General features: G+C 39.0%; 1 protein-coding gene across 1 annotated transcript in view; it reads left to right on the top strand.

The window, feature by feature from the left end:
- The window catches only part of map4k5 (mitogen-activated protein kinase kinase kinase kinase 5), a 203058-nt gene that overhangs the window by 174804 nt on the left and 14128 nt on the right, over positions 1 to 14126 (top strand). Inside the window, exons 24-29 of the mRNA XM_068039086.1 lie at positions 3131 to 3245; positions 3814 to 3872; positions 4364 to 4467; positions 5714 to 5891; positions 6318 to 6386; positions 12077 to 12169. Of these exons, the coding sequence (XP_067895187.1) occupies positions 3131 to 3245; positions 3814 to 3872; positions 4364 to 4467; positions 5714 to 5891; positions 6318 to 6386; positions 12077 to 12169 (618 nt within the window). The remainder of the gene's footprint in view (positions 1 to 3130; positions 3246 to 3813; positions 3873 to 4363; positions 4468 to 5713; positions 5892 to 6317; positions 6387 to 12076; positions 12170 to 14126) is intronic.

Genomic DNA, 14126 nt, shown 5'->3' with positions numbered 1-14126 from the left:
TACTAATCAGACCAGCTACATTTTCCTCCAAATCATTTATATATACTACAAACAGCAAAGGTCCCAGCACTGATCCCTGCGGAACACCACGAGTCTTATTCCTCCATTCAGAAAACCACCCATCCACTGATACCCTCTGTCTTCTATGACCGAGCCAGTTCTGTATCCATCTTGCCAGCTCACCTCTGATCCCGTGTGACTTCACCTTTTGTACCAGTCTGCCATGCGGGACCTTGTCAAAGGCTTTACTAAAGTCCATATAGATAACATCCACTGCCCTTCCTTCATCAATCATCTTTGTCACTTCCTCAAAAAACTCAATCAAATTAGTAAGACACGACCTCCCCTTCACAAAACCATGTTGTCTCTCGCTAATAAGTTCGTTTGTTTCCAAATGGGAGTAAATCCTGTCCCGAAGAATCCTCTCTAATAGCTTCCCTACCACTGACGTAAGGCTCACCGGCCTTGCCACCCTTCTTAAACAAAGGCACAACATTGGCTATTCTCCAGTCCTCTGGGACCTCACCTGTAGCCAATGAGGATGCAAAGATTTCTGTCAAGGCCCCAGCAATTTCTTCCCTTGCCTCCTCAGTATTCTAGGGTAGATCCCATCAGGCCCTGGTGACTTATCTACCTTAATGCTTTGCAAGACACCCAACACCACCTCCTTTTTGATAATGAGATGACTGAGACTATCTGCACTCCCTTCCCTAGGCTCATCATCCACCAAGTCCTTCTCTTTGGTGAATACTGATGCAAAGTACTCATTTAGCACCTCGCCCATTTCCTCTGGCTCCACGCATAGATTCCCATCTCTGTCCTTGAGTGGGCCAACCCTTTCCCTGGTTACCCTCTTGCTCTTTATATATGTATAAAAAGCCTTGGGATTTTCCTTAATCCTGTTTGCCAATTACTTTTCATGACTCCTTTTAGCTCTTCTAACTCCTTGCTTAAGTTCCTTCCTACTGTCTTTATATTCCTCAAGTGCTTCATCTGTTCTTAGCCTTCCAGCCCTTACAAATGTTTCCTTTTTCTTTTTGACTAGGCTCACAATATCCTGTGTTATCCAAGCTTCCTGAAAGTTGCCAAACTTGTCTTTCTTCCTCATGGGAACATGCTGGTCCTGGATTCTAATCAGCTGACGTTTGAAAGACTCCCACATGTCAGATGTTGATTTACCCTCAAACAGCCGCCCCCATTCTAAATTCTTCAGTTCCTGCCTAATATTGTTATAATTAGCCTTCCCCCAATTTAGCACCTTCACCCGAGACCTACTCTTATCCTTATCCACAAGTACCTTAAAACTTATGGAATTATGGTCACTGCTCCCGAAATGCTCCCCTACTGAAACTTCGACCACCTCGCCGGGCTCATTCCCCAATACCAGGTCCAGAATGGCCCCATCCCTAGTTGAACTATCTACATACTGTTTCAAGAAGCCCTCCTGGATGCTCCTCACAAATTCTGGCCCATCCAAGCCCCTAGCACTAAGTGAGTGCAGGTCAGCAAGGACATGGGTGATTGAGCTGAAATTGCTGTGGGACGTAATACAGCAGCAGAGTTTTGAATGAGAATGTGGAGATCGGAATCCAGGATGGAGTTGGAGGAGATTGGAATAGCTAGGTTTGGAGGCAACAAAGGCATGAACAAGGGTTTCAGCAGCAAATGTGCTGATACAGAGGTATGCAATATTTGAGGTGGAAATGGGCAGTCTTTATGATGGAGAACATATGGAGTTGAAAGCTCTGCCCGGAATTGAATAGGATGCTGAGGAATTTGGGGGGATGAGGGGGCAAGGGGAGCGCTGTCGTTAATATTGAGGAAGAACATGACAAAATACAAGCTGGCATTGATAAACTTGAAGAATGGATGTATAACTGGCAAATTAATTTCAATATATACAAGTATGAAGTGGTTCCTTTTGGTAGGAAGAATGAGGCCAACATACTGCTTGAATAATAGTCTAAATGGGGTAGAGGAGCCTTGGGATTTAGGAGTACAGATAAATAAATTACTAAAAATAGTAACGCACGTTAATAAGGCTACTTTTTTACAAATGAGAAACACGCATTGGGGCTCACTTCTGGAGTAATAGAATTGAAAAGCTGAGAAGTTATGTTAAATTTGTATAGAACCTTGGTCTGATCACACTGAGTACTGTGCACAGTTCTTAACTCCATGTTATGAAAAGGATAAAGAAGCACTGGATAAGGTGCAAAAAAATTCACAAGAATGATACCAGAATTGAGAGGTTATACATATCAGGAAATGTCTGAACAGGTTGGCTGTTTTCTCTAGAAAAGAGAAGGCAGAGGGATAATCTGATAGAGTTCTTTAAGATTATGAAAGGGTTTTGATAGGGTAGATGTAGAGAAAATGTTCCCACTTGTGGGGGGTCCAAAACTAGAGGTCACAAATATAGGGTGTAGTCACTAGTAAATCTAATAGGGAATTCAGGAGAAATGTCTTTATCCAAAGAGTGGTAAGAACGTGGAATGTGCTACAGCAAGGAGCAGTTGAGGCAAATAGCATAGATGCATTAAAGGGGGAATCTAGATAAGCACATAAGAGAGAAAGGAATAGAAGGATATGCTGATGGAGAATCCCAGGGTTATCTTTGCTCTCCTGGATGATCCTTGATTTTCAGGTGTAGGCCTTTGGAAGAATGACAGGCAAGACGTAGAGGCTACCTATGGATTTATCTAAAAAGGCAAGCAGAGGAGTAGTGATATATTGGGAGTTTAAGTACCCAAGAGGTGAGAATTAAAAATTACATGCCTGGATGAGGGGAAGGGGAGGATAGAGGAATGAAGGGGTTGGGAGGGGGAAGAAAAGGTGGAAGTAATATGTCTGGAGCACCAGCCAAAATGCAGATGTGAATTCAGATCATGTGGACATGGCAAAGATTAGGAGGGGCATGTCCTTGTCATAAACAGAGGACAAGGAGGAGATGATTTTGGACAGTCCAAAGTTAAAGTTTGAGGTCTTTTGGTGGGATGAAGCTGAGAGCTTGATGGCATGGAGTCAGCTTGGTGCATCACTGAACCAATGTTCAGAATATTTGTGGTGAGAATGTAGATTTCAGTTGTCAGTCCTTGACTTTTATTTTCACATTTCTCTACAATTGCAGGCAAAACCTTTCAGCTTTATTCACACAACCTGGTTGCCTTATTTGAACAGGCAAAGAAACCAGGGTTAGCAACCCACATTCAAACTCACCGTTTTCCTGACAAAATAATACCCAGGTAAGGAAACTGCATTCTGTAGAATTGTGTGATTTTAAAATCCTGCAGTGCCTTGCACTATTTGAGTATGGAGCAATGTAAAATATGTTTTCTTTATTCAGTAACCTCATCTCACATTTTTATAGTTCAGCCCTCTTTAAAATAGTTCCAGGTACTGGTGCTGACGTGATCTGCAATCACTTGTCTGCCTGACTCAATGTATAGGATAAAAACAAAATACAGGAATGAAGCAGATCAGACAGTACTGTTTCATGGGTGCAGACTCTTAACCAGAACTGGAAGATCATACCGACTAACAGCATTTAAAAAGAAACAGGGAAGGGTGAAAAATACAAACACATATAGAAGAAGAATTAGAATGACCTATAAAATGCAGAAGTGATCATGATTAGCAGAAGGCATAGTGAGAGAAATAAAAGACACATACTTGACCATACAGACATGTTTAATGTACTAAATATTGGAAGTAAATATAGGATATAAATCTGCAGCATGAGTCATAACCTATGGCTGTCTTATAAAATGTATCTGAAATAGAACTGAAATCTACCATGTATGTTGTTTCCAGGAGGTTTGCTTTAACTACAAAAATTCCAGAAACGAAAGGTTGCAACAAATGTTGCATTGGTGCGTAAAATTCTCTTTTTTTTAAATGTTTGCTTGGAGCATGGTAATTGTTAAATGTACAAAACTGTTTTTGTTTTAGAAAACTTCTTGAGGATATGAATGTGTGTCTATTATTGTTCATCTGATCATACACTATAAGTCTCAGCCAGTGCCACTGTGATCAGTTTGCTGGGAGATGTGCAAAAATGGTCTTTTGATCTTGCTCCTCTTCCTTTATTTGGCATCCCCCCAAAGCACAGCATCTGAGATCCGGAAGTGTAGGACCTCTGCACATCTTTCTCTTGAAAATGCCTGTTTTGGGAAGCACAGGAGGTTAGATACTGACCTTGCACCATAAATAGGAATATTGTATGATTGGTTAATATAAGAAAATTTAATTTAATGAGTGCGCTACTGCATTGAAAGCAAGTTTCTATCATTTTGAAAAAGTGTTTTTAGTTTTAGAAAACAGTAACAACATGTTGCCATTGTTCTCTCTTCACCAATTGTAGTGCGAAATCCATACACTGGATATAAATACCTCTGTGGGGCGCTGCAGTCTGGTATTGTCTTACTTCAGTGGTATGAACCAATGGAAAAGTTCATGCTGATCAAGGTCAGTATTTGTTTTTAGATTATGTATATGATATTTACTAATTTAGCACTGAATTTCTTTTAGATCATAATATTAAAAGGCAAAAACTTGTTGGATCTAAATGTTGGAATACTTAAAAGCATACACCCATATTTAAATTTTATGCTCCTGTAAAGCCATAAATCTTGGGTGTTGGTATGTTTGTAATGTTTAATTATCTGTTCAACTTGAAACTGTGTATTTTTCTACTTAACCTTGTAGTACAGTCTTCAGCCAGAATTGCTGAGTGGATGATCCATCTCAGCCACCTCCTGAGATCCCCAGCATCACAGATACTAGTCGTCAGCCAATTCGATTCATTCCATGTGATATTTTTAAAAAGCTAAGCGTATTGGTAGAGCAAAGGCTATGGGCCCTGACAACATTCCAGCTGTAGTGCTGAAGATCTGTGCTGCAGGACTAGCCATGCCTGCAGCAAGCTGTTCCAGTACAGCTGCAACCTGACAAAATGCAAAATTGCCTAGGTATGTCCTGTCCACAAAAAGCAGGATAAATCCAATTTGGCTACTGACTGGAAACTTGACTGGACCTGGTCACGTAAGTACTCTGACTACAAGATCAAACTCACTGCCTTACTTTCCAAAGCCTTTCCACCATCTACAAGGCATGAGGCAGGAGTGTGAAGGAATACTTTCCACTTGCATAGATGAGAGTAACTCCAACAACAGTCAAAAAGGTTGTCATCATCCAGGACAATGCTGTCCACTTGATTGGCACCCCATCCACCACTTTAAACATTCACTCCTTTCACCACCGGTGCATGTGGTTGCAGTGTGTACCATCTACATGATGCACTGCAGCAACTTACCAAAGCTTCTTTGAAAGCACCTTCCAAAGTTGTGACCTCTACCATCTAGAAGAACAAGGTCAGCAAGCACATAGGAGCCACGCCACCTGCAGGTTCCTGTCCAAGTCTCTCACTATCCTGACTTGGAATTATATCGCCATTCCTTCATCGTTGCTAGGTCAAAATCCTAGAACTCCCTACTTAACAGCTCTGTGCGTATGCCTACACAACAGACTGCAGCGGTTCAAGAAGGCTCATCACCACCTCCTTGAGGGCAATTAAGGATGGGCAAAATAAATGCTGGCCTAGCCAGCAATGCCCAAATTCCATGAATGAATAAAAACTGTTTTGAATGTATGTTATAATACTGATTTTAGGTTCACAAAATCTTGATTTTTTAAAAAAATGTTGTTCTTCCAGCATTTTGACTTTCCACTCCCAGACCCTCTAAAAGTGTTTGAAATGCTTGTGGTACCTGAGCAGGAATACCCAATGGTCTGTGTAGCCATCAGCAAAGGCAGTGAACCCAGCCAGGTGGTCCGGTTTCAGACAATAAACCTGAACTCCTCTTCCTCGTGGTTTACAGAAGTTGGTTCAGGTATGCCATTTGCTAACAGATTATCACAATTTTTGTAATGATTATTCATTCGTGGGTTATACTGCACAATAGTTTAAAGCTCATTGAGCAGTTGAGTCCGGTGATTAAAAAAAATTGGAAAACTAGTTATACTGGCTTGTTGATGCAGATCTAGCCATTAAATAACTGTATGCAAGTTTTGGTTACATTTGCTACTACAATACTATATTTTGCCATTGAATTTGTTAGCATCAGAGCCAGTTACTTAAGTTTTGCACTGTTTTCAGTGTACCCCATTGATTAGGCACAGGGAAAATAGTTTTTTATGTACAGCATCTAATAGTTTGTAAACAGGATAATTTATCTAAAAGATCTTTCTGTCTAATAAATTAAATGTTTGCAATTTCATGAATGCATCACCAGTCATGTATGTATTTATTGTTGTAGCTGGCTGCCAGTTGGATACCATTCACGTAACCCAGCTGGAACGGGATACAGTTCTTGTCTGCATGGATCGTGAGTACCTGTCATGTTTTAATAATTCTGGGAATATTCCCATCCCTTTGTGTATCTTTGTTCTGAAACCAATAATATGAGACAATTTATCTTTTGCTCCAATTTTCATAATTGTAATTATTTCTGCATAATTTTTGTTTAAGTAAAATAGTGTATGTAATACATATACAGGCAACCTGTAAAACAAATTAAATCATGTTTTTCTTAAAGTAACTTGCACAAAGCAGTAGAACAGATTTAGTCTGGTGAACCGCCTTTGCACTCCTTCAATAGCAAGTATATCTAGCTTTAGATGAGACTAAAGCTGTACACAATACTCCAGGTGTGGTCTCAACAAGGCTTTTTACAATTGCAGCAATGCATCTTTACACCTGTACTCAAATTCCCTTGCAGTGAAGGCCAGCATACCGTTTGCCTTCCTAATTGCTTGCTGCATCTGCATACTAGCTTTTAGTGACTCCTAAACAAGGACACCCAGGTCTCTTTGGACATTAACACTTCCCAACCTCTCACCATTTAAGAAATACTCTGCCTTTCTGTTTTTTTTTCTACCAAAGTGGATCACTTCACTCTTCACATTATATTCCATCTGCCATGTTCTTGCCCATTCACCTTAGCCTGTCCAAGTCCCCTTGAAGCCTCCTTGCATCCTCCTCTTAACATACATTCCCACCTAGTTGGTGTCATCAGATTTGGAAATATTGCATTTGGTCCCCACATCCAAATCATTTATATCGATTGTGAATGGCTGTGGCCCTAGCACTGATCCTTGCAGTACCCCTTTAGTAACAGCCTGTCATCCTGAAAATAACCCATTTATTCCTACTCTTTGTTTTCTGATTGTTAACCAATTCTCAATCCATACCAGTATATTACCCCCAATCCCATGTGCTATAATTTTGTTTACTAACCTGTGTGGGACCTTATCAAAAGCCTTCTGAAAATCCCAAATACACATCCACTGGTGGTTCTTTATCTATGCTACAAGTAACATCCTTGAAAAACACCCAACAGATTTTTCAAACATTATTTTCCTCTCAAAAATCCATGCTGACTCTGCCCAATCATATAATTTTCTAAGTCTCCAGTTATCACATTTTTCCTACTACTGACATCAAAGTAGTTCCCTGTTTTCTCTCTCCCTCCTTTCTTAAATAGTGAACATAAGAACTAGGAGCAGGGGTAGGCAATTCAGCCCCTCGAGCCTGCTCTGCCATTTAATACGATCATGGCTGATCTCATCTTGGCCTCAACTCCACTTTCCTGCCCGTTCTCCATAACCCTTCAACCCATTTCTAATAGTGGTGTTACATTTACTACTTTCCAGTTTGCATGAACCCTTCCAGAATCTATAGAATTTTGAAAGATAACCACTAATGCATCCACTATCTCAATAGCCACCTCCTTCAACACTCTAGGATGTAGCTCATCTGGTCCAGGGGATTTATCAACCTTCAATCCGGTTAATTTTTCGAGTACTACCTCTTTATTAATAATTTCTTTCAATTCCTCATTTTCACAAGTCCCTTGGTTCCCTACTATTTCTAGAAGATTGTCTGTATCTTTCTCCGTGAAGACAGACACAAAGTAATTGTTCAGTTTCTCTGCCATTTCCCTATTCTCCATTATAAGTTCTCCTGTCTCCGCCTATAATGGACCCACATTTGTCCTTGCTAATCTTTTCCTTTTCACATACCTAAAAAGCTTTTACAGTCTGCCTTTATGTTTCTCGCTAGCTTGCATTCATGGTCTCTTTTCCTTTATCAGTTTTTTGGTCATCCTATGTTGGGTTCTAAATTGTTCGCAATCCTTGGGATTACCAGTTTTTCTGGCAACCTTTATAAGCCACTTCCTTTGATCTAATGCAGTCTTTAACTTCTTTTGTTAGCCATGGTTGATTCACCTTTCCTGTTAGGTCTTTGTGTCTTAGAGGAATGTTTATTTGTTGTAGACCATGTAATACTACTTTAAATACTAGCCATTGCCTGTCTTTTGTCAAATCTTTGTGTATTTTCCCAATCCACCATAGCCAACTTGCGTCTCATACCTGCATAGTTTCCTTTGTTCAGATTTAAGACCTTAGTTTCAGAATGAACCATATCACTTTCAAACTTAATGTAAAATTCTGTCATGGTCACTATTTCCCAAAAGCTCCACCCGATCCGTAGTTGGTTCTTCAACCTACTGCTCCAGAAACTCATCTCTTACACACTCCAGGAATTCATCCTCCACAGCATTAGAGCTGATTAGGTTTACCCAGTCTATATGTAAATTGAAGTAGCCCATTATTACTGTATTACCCATGTTACATGCAATTCTAATTTCCTGATTTATACCGTGCCTAACATTGCAACTATTTGGCCTATGAACAACTCCCACCAATGTTTGCTGCTCCTTGCTGTTTTAGCTCCACCCAAATTGATTCTACATCTTGATCCTTAGATCTAAGATCCTCTCTCACTAATGTACTGATCTCATCCCTGATTAAGAGTGCTGCCCCACCTCCTTTTCCTTTTTGCCTATTCTTTCTAAATGATGAATATACTTGAATATTCAGTTCCCAGTCTTGGTCACCTCGTAACCACGCTTCTGTAAAGGCAATTAAATCATACCCATTTACCTCTTTTTGTGCCTTCAAATCAGCTACCTTGTGCATTCAGATAGAGTGCTCTTAACTTTGTCTTTTTAACATTATTCCGCATTCTGATCCTATTTGATGCTTGCCTTCATTTAATCTGTCTTCTAATTTCACTTACTACCTTTCTACTTCCTGTTGCCAGTTTTGCTTCCCTCCAGTCTTCCCTTCCTGCCACACTCATTATCAATTCCCATATGGCTACCTTGCTTTCTTGCCTTCTGTCTCTAAATTATCACATCTTCCCTCACTTGATCCCTCGCCCCCACTATTTAGTCCAGCATAATCTAATTCAACATTTAGTCAGTACAGGAGCTGTGTATATTTGTTATAGGTGATAGGAAATATATTAGGGTTTTGATCATGGTAAATACCAAGATTATGAGAGCTAAGTTTTACATACATATAGTGTTCAATGGAGTGATTTTCTTCATAACTAAATATGTTAAATGAAAAATAATTTTAATTGCAACCAGGAACAAAGTTATGCCTAATTTAGTCTATAAAGCTAAAATATTTTGTGCAGTTTAAACTGCTGTGATTTTTGTAAATTACAATGAAAATTGTTGCTCAATTTTAAGCAAAATTACGAGTGAAAATAATCCCATGATACGTTAGTGTGTAATTGTTTCTAGTATCTAAAGGAGGACTTATTTTCCTGTTAGATCTAAATTGGAATTAATCTGTAACTTTTATTGCATGGCTATTAAATGAGAATGTATTTATTTTAAAAATTTCAACCCTTTTTGATCTTCTGTAGTTCAAAATGCCTTGTTAAATGTCATTGATGCTGTAACAACACATACTAAGAATTGTGAGAACATTAATATTTTGGGCTTCAAAGACATTGTGCCTTAGCCTAGTAAAATATGGGTACATGACGATGATTCATCAAATAGCAGGTTCCATTTTCAGTTGTGTCATCAGTGGGCGATGTGGAATTGTAGGTAAGTTCCTATTCTACAACTGGAAGAAAGTGGATCTCTGTCGGAATTGCATTTGACATTGCAAACGTTTGAAAGAATTTGCCCGTGTGTCATCTCAGTAATATATGTTCTGGGAATTCAAAAAGATGAAACCTGAATATTAGGTTATTACACTTTAAGTATTTTACCTTTTTCCCTTGAGCTTCTCAAACCTAACAGAGTAGGCTGACAGCCTGTCTGACTTGGCACTGCCACAGACTTGATGGGGCCCAATGAGAATGCAGAACAATTTACAGACTCTGAAGATTTACTTTTATTTTCTCATTCAAAGAAAAAAGAACATTTTTCTTTGCCCATTTGAATTTTAATTTATGATTTATGAAGTTCTGGCTATGGAAGAGCACCTGACCTCTACACATCATCTCCCAAATAAGCTATAATTACTGGCTCTACTTTGTAGAGTCCCCCAAGCACAAGCCCACATGCAACAACTGCAAGGGCCCTGTAGAATTCTACTAGTAACCAGTCCCCAAGTAGAACAGTTACCATTAATCACTATTTGTGTGAATGCAACCAATTTACAATCCATTCCTAAGATCTGCCCCACATTCCTAGAATCATAGAATGGTTACAGCACAGAAGGCAGCCATTTGGCCCATCTTGTATGTGCTGGCTCTCTAAGAGCAACTCAGCTAGTCCCACTTCCCCACCTTTTCCCCATATTTTTTTCTGCTCGGATAAATATCCAACTCCCTTTTGAAATCAACAATTGAATCTGCCTCTACCATACTTGCAGGCAGTACACTCCAAATCCTAACCACTCACTGCATAAAAGTTTTTCCTCTTATCGCCTTTGGTTCTTTTGGTTCACCTTAACTCGGTGACCTCTGGTTCTTGACACATTTATCATCTGTTGCTGCAATTACCCCAGTCAACCTAGAATCATCTGCTATTTTTGTAAATGTAATTCTTTTTATAATCTGGTACTAGCGTCACATCTTCAGCAATATTAGCTTGACTAATTTTGTTGAATCTAATTCCATGTTTGCTGTCTCCCAGGTGTTTTCCATGTGGCGATATGATACCACATGAGGGCGCACTACTCAGAATTAGATCTAGTCCATGATTTTTCCATGTGGCTTTTAACCTATTGTATAAGGAAATGGTAATTTATAATGCCTACAAATACTTCAGCCTTAACGCCCCCCCCTCCCCACCCCACCCTTGCACAATAGTGGTAGATCACCATTGGTCCATTCCTGGTTCTAATACCTGGGAAAAATAAATCTCCCTTAACACAAACACTGCCATATCGTGATGATATGGTACTAAAAGAACAGAATGGAGAAATAGCTGATTGAAACATGCTTGTTGAAATGAGAACATACATAGAAAAATGTGCTTGTGGATGTTAGCAAACATGAAATTGGTAATTTTGGTGAATGGAAGCTTTGTAATAAACACTAATTTTACTATTTTTGGTGAAGTTTGCTAGGAACAAGTACCTTGTTAATTATCCATGGGTAAGTGCGATAAATGGATCAAATTAAGCCAGGAGGCATCCAAATAGCCTAAAATGTAACCCCTCAAATTTGTCCACATTGTCTTTTCCCCTAAATTTCAATCATCTCTTTTGCCCACTGTAGGGTGTTAATCTACCCAAATGCCAAAAATATAACTATAGACATCTACAGTGCAGTAACCAAAGTCAAAATACACTCTAAATCTCACTAGTTACTTGCATATACAAATATTTGAGGCAGTGTTCTAAAACTATAAAGACGTAATTGAGATCTTCAGTAGATTATAGAAAGAACTCGCTGTACTGTTCGTAGCACTGTTTGAATTTCATTAAAGAACTCCTACTACCTACATCTGAATCTAATAATTTATCAAGGAAATTTGACAACCATGGCAATTTTTGAAATGTCAATCTAACAGGGATACCTTTGAAGCTGTCATTCATTCTTGAGTTAATCTAGGATTGCATGGGATCATGATTATTCAAAATAACTTGTCTGAAAAATTCAAGGTGGAACTTGATGCATGGTGGATTTTTGCTGTTGCACTTCTGTAATACATTTTCATAACTTAAGTTTTGTAACTATACACATTTTATTCTATTTCAGAAAATGTGAAGATTGTAAATCTACATGGTAAATTGAAATCAAGCAAAAAGCTGGCATCAGAGCTAAGTTTTGACTTTTGCATTGAATCAGTAGGTAAGTAAATCACCCACTGGTTTGATAAATTGTGGAAATAATAAATACATTTATAGAGTAAAATCTATTTCTGTAGCTTTCAGAATGCAAAACAGTTTTAAGATAGGCTAGTAGATTGGACAGGTAGAGGTCAAATGAAACTGCAGGGAAATGAGGTACATTTTTGGAGGAAGAATAAGGAGAGGATGTGTATGCTAAATGGTAAAATTTTGAAGAGTAGAAGCTTCAGGGGTTTAGATAGTCATTATCTTTAAAAGTGGGACGACAAGTTGCTAAAGCTATTTAAACAAAAAAACACAGATGGGAGCCTATATTTTATAAATGGGGTGCAGAGTACAAAATCAAGGAGGTAATGCTAATTCAATACCTATCAGATAGAAGTTACAATATTTATGAAGGATCATCTTGTGGAGGCAGAGGGCACAGCTGAGGTACTAAATGAGTACTTTGCATCTGTCTTCACTAGAGAAGAGAATGCTGCCAACTCACTAGTAAAGGGGGAGATAGTAGTGATATTGGATAGGATAAAAATAGAGGTTAAAAGGTTAGCAGTACTCATAGTAGAAAAATTACCCAATTAGGAAGGTGCATCCTAGGTTGATAAGACAAGAGTGGAAATTGTGGAGGCTCTGGCCACAATCTTGAAATCCTCCTTAGATATGGGGTTGTGCCAGAGGATTTGAGAATTGCAAATATTACACCCCTGTTCAAAAACGGGAGATGGATTTTTTTTAAAACCCAAAAATTATGGGCCAGTCAACCAGATGGTGGGGAAACTTTGAACAATCTGGGACAAAATTAATTGGCAATTAGAAAATTATGGGCTAATAAATGAAAGTCAGCACAGATTGTTAAAGACCAATCTTATTTGACTAATTTGATTGTGTTCTTTGAAGTAACCAGGTCGATTAGAGTAGTGCAGCTAATGTGTATATGGACATTCAAAAGGTAGTTGACAAAGTGCCACATACTAAATTTGTAAACAAAATTAAAGTCCATGTGATTAAAGGGACTGTGGCAGCATGGGTGCAAAATTGGCAGAAAGCAGAGAGTAGTGATGAAAGGTTATTTCTCATACTGGAGGGAAGTATACAGTGGTGTTCCCCAGTGGTTGGTATTAGGTCTACTTTTTTGATATTAATAACATGGACTTGGGTATAATTTCAAAGTTTGCTGGTGACACTACATGCAGAAATGTAATAAACAGTGAGGAGGATAGTAACATCTTCAGGAGGACATGCTGCTGAAATAGGCAGACACATGACAGATGAAATTTAATGCAGAGAAGCATACATTTTGGTAGTAAGAATGAGGAGAAGCAGTATAAACTAAATGGTGTTCAAAATCATGAAAAGTTTTGACAGAGTAAATAAGGAAAAACTCTTCCCAGTGGCAGAGGATCAATAACCAGAGGAGACAGATTTAAGATGATAGGGAAATGAACCAGAGGCAACATGAGGATTTCTTTTGTTTTAATGCAGCGAGTTGCGATCTTGAATGTACTGCTTGAAAGGATGGTGGAAGCAGATTCAGTAGTAACTTTCAAAAGGGAATTGGCTAAATACTTGAAGGGAAATCATTTACAGGACTATTTGGGGGAAAAGCAGAGGAGAGGGACCACCTTGTAAAGGTTCTGGGCAGTTCTGAACCTTATTTGGGTTCTTGAAACAAAAAGCAATTGCAAACATTAGTTTTGATCTAACAAATTAGAGGATTTATCAAGTAACAGAATTATACTTAACCAAAGTATTGGAGGTTTTGGCAGGCTTAAAAGTGGACAAATCTCCAGGTCCGGACGATTTTGTCCCAGGATGCTGTGGGAGGCGAGGGTGGAGATTGCAGGGGCTCTGACCCAAATTTTTAATTCCTCTCTGGCCATGGGGGAGGTGCCAGAGGACTGGAGAACAGCTATTGTGGTCCCACTATTTAGAAAGGTTGTAGAGATAACTCAAGGAAC

Source organism: Heterodontus francisci, chromosome 9 (genome assembly GCF_036365525.1).
Source record: "Heterodontus francisci isolate sHetFra1 chromosome 9, sHetFra1.hap1, whole genome shotgun sequence".
Classification (NCBI taxonomy): Eukaryota; Metazoa; Chordata; class Chondrichthyes; order Heterodontiformes; family Heterodontidae; genus Heterodontus; species Heterodontus francisci.
The sequence above is the reverse complement of the archived record's forward strand: the minus strand, read 5'-3'. Positions and strand labels throughout refer to the sequence as shown.